Raw genomic sequence first — 6,403 nt, forward strand, 5'->3', positions numbered from 1 at the left:
AATCTCTCACTTGTATGACTGGTCGCATCAAGTTCTGTAATATTTTTAACGATGCGTTAACAAAACAGATATAATAAGTAAAATGGTCAAAAAAGGGAAACAGTCATCATCTCCGTGTCACAATCTCAATGGCAAAGATTACCGCTGATCAATCGATGTGGTTTTGAATATCGACGTTTCCCCCTGCTTTACCAGACTCGTTCATATAATGTTTAGTAACTTTTTTCATAATATCTTAATTTGTTTTTTTAATTTTTGATTCTTGACCTATTTAAAGTGAAAAGCGTCAAGTAATGATTAATAAATTTTTTATTTATTTTTTTATTTTTTTACTCTTAATATCTATTCGGTTCTGACGTGTGGTTTAACATTCATGATTTAAATTCGTGATTATTTTGGTCCATATTTTAAAATCTATTTATGTTTAGTATAAAATTATAAAAAAAAAAATGAGAATGGAAACGGTGACTGTTTTTAATACAAAATATACAAAATATGGAGAAACATCTGCTAATCTATACAGATTTTAACTTGTATTTTTACATGTTTGTTGTAATTGTTTTTCACATATACTGATTTATATATATATATATATATGTATTTTTATGCATGCGTAAAAATAATCTCATTGATTTTAAAACTGTGTTCTTTTTGAAAGAGATTTTCACCCAATCAGAATAAGACACTCGTCAGAGTATAGAGAGACCATATAACATTCATTGGTTTCTCTCTCAAGTATAAAAAGAAGAAACTTGAAAATTGTGTAGTACGAGTCTACAAGAAAGTTGCTAAACAAAAAAACGTTGTGATATTGGATAGTGAAGATTTAAGCTACAGCATGCTTCTGAGGGCAACCATTGCCTTGTTATTTGCTGTTCTTGTCTGTTATAAACAAGGTAATACCTTTTATAGAAATTATTTTATTTGTAGACGACAAAATATTTTCCATGCTTGAAAGTAATGAATAGATGAAAAGCTTTAGCAGGTGATGCCACCAGAAACCTAGCAGGGTTTGTGCAACTGATTAAGAGTATTTCTCATCGTTTTAATATGAGTAAATACATCGCCAACATTATATGTGAGGGTGGTGGTAATTGTATGAGATTCTTCTCTTTTGTATTTTTATCATAATTACTGTTGTGTGTATAATTAAATTTAATTGCGTCTTTGTGCTCATCATCAGCCAAACAAGATATCATCATTAATTACGGAATTAGTTATGATTTTTTTGTTCAAGCGCTTTACTTCAGATAAGTTGGAGTAAATATTTATTAATATCGTCAAATTTTCTTTTATATTTTTTATAAGTAATCTCTATTATTTAAGGTAAGAATCATAACCCTCCATTTCTTGGAGTTATGTTCAGACGCTACATTGGACTGCGTTCGTTTGTAAAATTTAATGAGCTGAGAATTATTGACTTATAATTAAGAGATTCATTTGAAGATGATTAGCTTTATGGCAGTAAGTTAATTCAAATGTAAAAAAGCTGTTCAAATCGTTACCTTACACATGGAAGTGTTTAAAAATTGTATACCTAAGATATACTTTGTAGCTTTGTTTATTACAATCTTTTGGTAACAGCAATACTAATTGGAATTCAGATTGTGGCTATGTATACCACTTATGTAGTATTTTGTTCTGGTAAAATTATCAAAAATAAAAGCTCATTGTAGTTAAATAAAAGCGAGAGATAAGTATAAAAAAAAAACACATTTGGAGCGGTCAGACTTGGTGGAAAAGAAAACAACGAACTTTATTCAGGTTTTTAGGTATTTTGACTGCCTGTACCAAGTTAGAGATATGACAGTTGTTTTTTCACTCATTTCCGTCGATTTCTCCTTTTAGAGTTTACCATTGAGTTCAGTATTTTTGTTATACTTTTTTATTAAACAATGAAAAGTGCCTTGAAAATTAATCTTTAAGATAAATCTTTAAGCGTACTTAAATAATTTCACAAAAAATTCATTTGAAACAATATTTATTTGTCGAACTTTAGATACCACAAATTTAGGAAAAAATCTATATTTGAACCTGGTAATTGTTTTTAAAGATTTAACATTTTGAAAGAATTCAAAGAAAGTGTTTGGTTTCTAGCGTAGATGTTATAGAATGTAATGTAACAAACTGACAGTTTTCAATTGGTACTGATACACACATCACCAAGACACTATTTTAGTTGACACATTTTTTTTTAAGTGAACTGTATGTGCTCTTTCCCATGTAATTGGCAAGAGCGTACATTCTACAATGAAGCAGCCGACTTAGACCTTTTTGTTCCAAATGCATACCAATTACAAATACAAGACACTGTTATAGAATGCTTGATTAGAGAAGGACCGTTCATTGTTAACAGGTAAGTGAAATGCTTTTTCCAGTCTCGTTCCTCTTTGTAAAAATCTCATTTCTATTTTATCAAAATAAAAACTGACTTGTATGATACTTTCAAAACAAAATAAACAAGAATAAATTTCATTCAGAGAACAATTTGCAGAGTACATACACAGTTATTGTTTTTGATGATACATCATGGTTTTTTTTATTCAGACGAGGTGTCGATAAAGACATTTACAGATGTATAAAAATTAACGACGTGTGTAAGGACAGCTTTGTGGTGATAGAAACAAAATTAAGTAAGTTAAATTATCTAAAATGTAGTAAAGAAAAGAGAAATACAGGAAGGATGTAGACAGGAAAATATTTCAATGATAGAAGGGGAAATATGTTATTCTGTGGATTCATTATATTTCGTTGAATAACAATTTTCGTGGGTTTTAAAGGGTACAAGTGAACCACGAATTCAAATATTCGACGAAATAGATATTTTCTATGGCTTTGTGTGCACAGATTGACAAAACCACGAAATCAAATATCCACGAAAATACAAGTTTTCCTTAATCCACGAAAATTGATACCCACGAAAATAAATGAATCCACAGTAATAGATGCATTGTTTGGTGATCAATTGCTGGTACAATGTATCTGTTTTATAAAAATATCAGTTTCATTTTTCTGATCAATATTGTACATTATACTTTGAATTTCTTTCCTGTAACCCTTGGTTATATCTTGTTTTTCACGTTTGTTTATAAAGGAATAAATATTACACTAAATGATTCTTTCTCGGTTTGTATTTTTAAGTAAATCAATTATTTTGTTTAGTCTGTGTTTACATATTGTTAGCATAAAAAGAACCATTCAAATCTTCTGTGTTTTACTGGATATATAATGTTCACAAATTAAAATTTTGCATTAAAATGATTTTGAAGAGAAAATACATCAGGAATGTGTCAATCAGCCTTTCTTCTCCTTTCATATTAACATAAAAAGAACCATTCAAATCTTCTGTGTTTTACTGGATACATAATGATCACCAAATCATTATAAAGAACGATATATAAACGGTTTTCAAGATGTTAGATTAACTAATTTTTTTTAAAGTATTAGCAGTCCTTTCTACAGTAACAAATGAACATCAGAGATATTCTGATGACTTATATTCAACCAGAGGTGTCAATCAGATTTGGAGTCTTAAGATTCTAAAGATATAATGCAAAATCTTCAACCACGACCTTAGTTATCTCAGTTATTAATTACTGTCGTGCATTTTCACTTTTCGAACTTCATCAACGGGCATGTGATCCGAACAAAAAATCTACTCCAACTGAGTCATAAGGTTATACAATTGAAATTGACGCTACATAAGTTTACGGTCATGATTACAAATCGGTTTACCAATACAATGTTTCTATGTCTCCCCTCAAAAGCGATATGTGTTTATTGTTAAGTGTTATCTTTAGATACCAGAACAGTCGTATGATCTGTAAAACTACTGACTGTGTCCTATTACCTTATGTGAAAGTTTGACTGAGTGATAACCTTCACGGCGGATCATACATGCACAGCAGGAGACGTTTATCCTGTCGACGTTTCCGATTTCGATTCTATTTGAACTCATGTGAATCCCTCAGTGTGTTAGCTTTATTTGTCTTCCTTGTCGATTTATGAATTTTGAAAATCGGTTAACTTATGTTAGTAGTAAAGTAGTAAAGCATACCAATATATTCCAAATGAAAACGGGATGAAACGAAAAGCAATATTTTTAAGAATTATATTAGATATTTCGTATTCCAAATAATTACCAAATTAAATTTTATGGTGATTTTTTTTGTATCACAGTCCAACAGAATTTTCCTCCAAATTTGTGCGACATTTGTACTCCTGGAAATCTTACCAGCAAGCCACAAGTATGGGTCGGTAAGTACACTTTACATGTTTTAGTAAAACAAATATTGGATCGCATTGTAAGGTCTCTAGTCTGGAGTCGAATATTTTACAGGTAAGACTGCAGACAAACATGGCACGAACACAGCAATTAACATAACATGATTTTTTTCTACTTTAATCAGTCTATGTGTACCAACTACCTCGACACGATTATAATCGATAACTTGTAATTTACAAGTTTTCATTTAAACCCGACTAGGATCATGCTAACTACCACCTGCTCTCTACTTTAAAACTATATCGATACATTTCGATATAATAATGTTAACACCAAATGCAAATATAACTGTAATGTTAAGAGATATTGCCATCAATATTTATCAAGAAAAAACAAAAGTAACCTATAAACAAGATATGGTATGATTGCCAATGATAAAACCGTCCACAAGAGACCAATATGACACAGAAATAAACAAATATAGGTCACCGAACGTCCTTCAACATGGAGCAAAGCCCATACTGTATAGTCAGCTATGAAAGGCCCCGAAATGACAATGTAAAACAATTATGATGACCTAAAAATGCTTACATCCACGTCATTTAGACTGTGGTCGAAAGTGGTCTCATTGGCAATTATATCACAGCTCCTTGTTTGTTTATAGCTTACTCAAAATCTTTATACACATTTATAACAATATCTTGTTCAACACGTTGTTTTTATTGTAGAGCAATTATGCATAATAGTGAACATCATGTTTTCTCTTCCTATTAAACTAATCATAGATTTTATTTTGAACAGAGAATCGACACTCCTATTTTATTTCTTATTTCAGCAAAAGAGAATACTCGTGAGTATGGCGCCGTACACTTAAGTTTTGTTTAAGAATAATTACTTTAAAATTCAAGAAGTAATCTAAGTATTGATAAAGATTTTTTTTAACAATGTACACGTCTTAAAAATGATCTGTATATTGTGATTTTTTTTTTATATTAACTGAAAATCAATAATAAGTCAATAAATGACATCGTTTTATGATATAAAAAAAACAAAAAATAAACCATAGACATTGCGTCGATAATTGTGACCAAACAATCTTAAAAGGATACATCGTGTCCTTCTATTATTTGACATTTTGTAAAAAAAAAAAAAAAAAAATCTTATTGAAAAAAACCGACGAAGTGTAGCAATAATTAAAATATAACTTTTGCTATATATTTTTTGTTAGATCTAGGATGCGATGTACCAAAGAATTGTCCTGTACAAGGTCGTTCAGACATGCAATGTAATGGATGTGAAAAGAACCAACCAAATGATGACATAGTCTGCAGCACTTGCAAAAAAGAGGAGATAAAAAAGTGGGCATATCAAAGGAAATATGCCGGAGAGAAGAAGAAATCAACCTATGGTTCATATTCTAGAAGTTCTTACAGAGGCTGACGTTAAAGGAAAAATATGCTGAACCACTACCATGTTTCAATAGAAAAAGCACATTATTGAAAATAAATATCAGCAATTATTTTTTAGTTATCCTTATCATATAGAAGACTTATGGTTTCGGGCAATTTCCATTTAAATTACCCACGTTTGTGTTATAACGTTACAGTTAAAGCCGATAACTGAATGACCTCTTTTATGTCAATTGACGCCGAGGCTACCGGTGTAATGATACTTTCCTATTTGGAATTGATTTCACCCTAACTATGCATAGGCTTTATTCTGTTTAAATTTGGAATTATGCCTAAAAAGACCAAAAATGTTAATGAACAATCGAACCTGTGCTTTAAACAATCCAAATATTGCAGTAGATAAAAGTTTAAACGTTTGAATCATCTAGTATAAGTTAATTTTCAATAAACAACCGGCATTCACATGGGAACCAACTGTGCCCCTCTAGTTTCTTTATTATATGACTTATTTCATACATAAACATATCATGTTAAACGCATCTATCACATCAAACAAGAGATAAAGGATACAACATATACAGTTTAATCGTCTTCACATCTTTATTTATATAGATAAATTGACAATGAGGGTCGGTTCAAAACAAAACTTTACGACAAGAAAGATGATTTCAGCTTTCCAACTGTGACCTTTCCTTTTATATGAAACACTATTCCAGAGCCTGCATACATAGTATAGATATTTTCTATAGCTAGTTGATACGATTTTGCT

At 30.4% G+C, this 6,403-nt stretch overlaps 1 protein-coding gene across 1 annotated transcript; it reads left to right on the top strand.

Moving 5' to 3' along the window:
• The first annotated feature begins 720 nt into the window (after window positions 1-720).
• LOC134705152 (uncharacterized) lies at window positions 721-5,744 on the top strand. Its single transcript, XM_063563903.1, has 6 exons — window positions 721-896; window positions 2,200-2,356; window positions 2,548-2,633; window positions 4,180-4,257; window positions 5,061-5,075; window positions 5,454-5,744. Exons 1-6 carry the CDS (start codon window positions 839-841, stop codon window positions 5,663-5,665), a joined length of 606 nt encoding a protein of 201 aa, XP_063419973.1. The 5' UTR covers window positions 721-838; the 3' UTR covers window positions 5,666-5,744.
• Window positions 5,745-6,403: the final 659 nt, after the last annotated feature.

The sequence above is a fragment of the Mytilus trossulus genome, chromosome 2, assembly GCF_036588685.1.
Source record: "Mytilus trossulus isolate FHL-02 chromosome 2, PNRI_Mtr1.1.1.hap1, whole genome shotgun sequence".
Lineage (NCBI taxonomy): Eukaryota > Metazoa > Mollusca > Bivalvia > Mytilida > Mytilidae > Mytilus > Mytilus trossulus.

Coding starts and splice junctions, on each gene's coding strand:
- LOC134705152 (XM_063563903.1), top strand. CDS start 839: ATGCTTCTGAGGGCAACCATTGCCTTGTTATTTGCTGTTCTTGTCTGT. Junction 2,357..2,547: donor GGACCGTTCATTGTTAACAG/GTAAGTGAAATG, acceptor TTTTTTATTCAG/ACGAGGTGTCGATAAAGACA. Junction 2,634..4,179: donor GGTGATAGAAACAAAATTAA/GTAAGTTAAATT, acceptor TTTGTATCACAG/TCCAACAGAATTTTCCTCCA.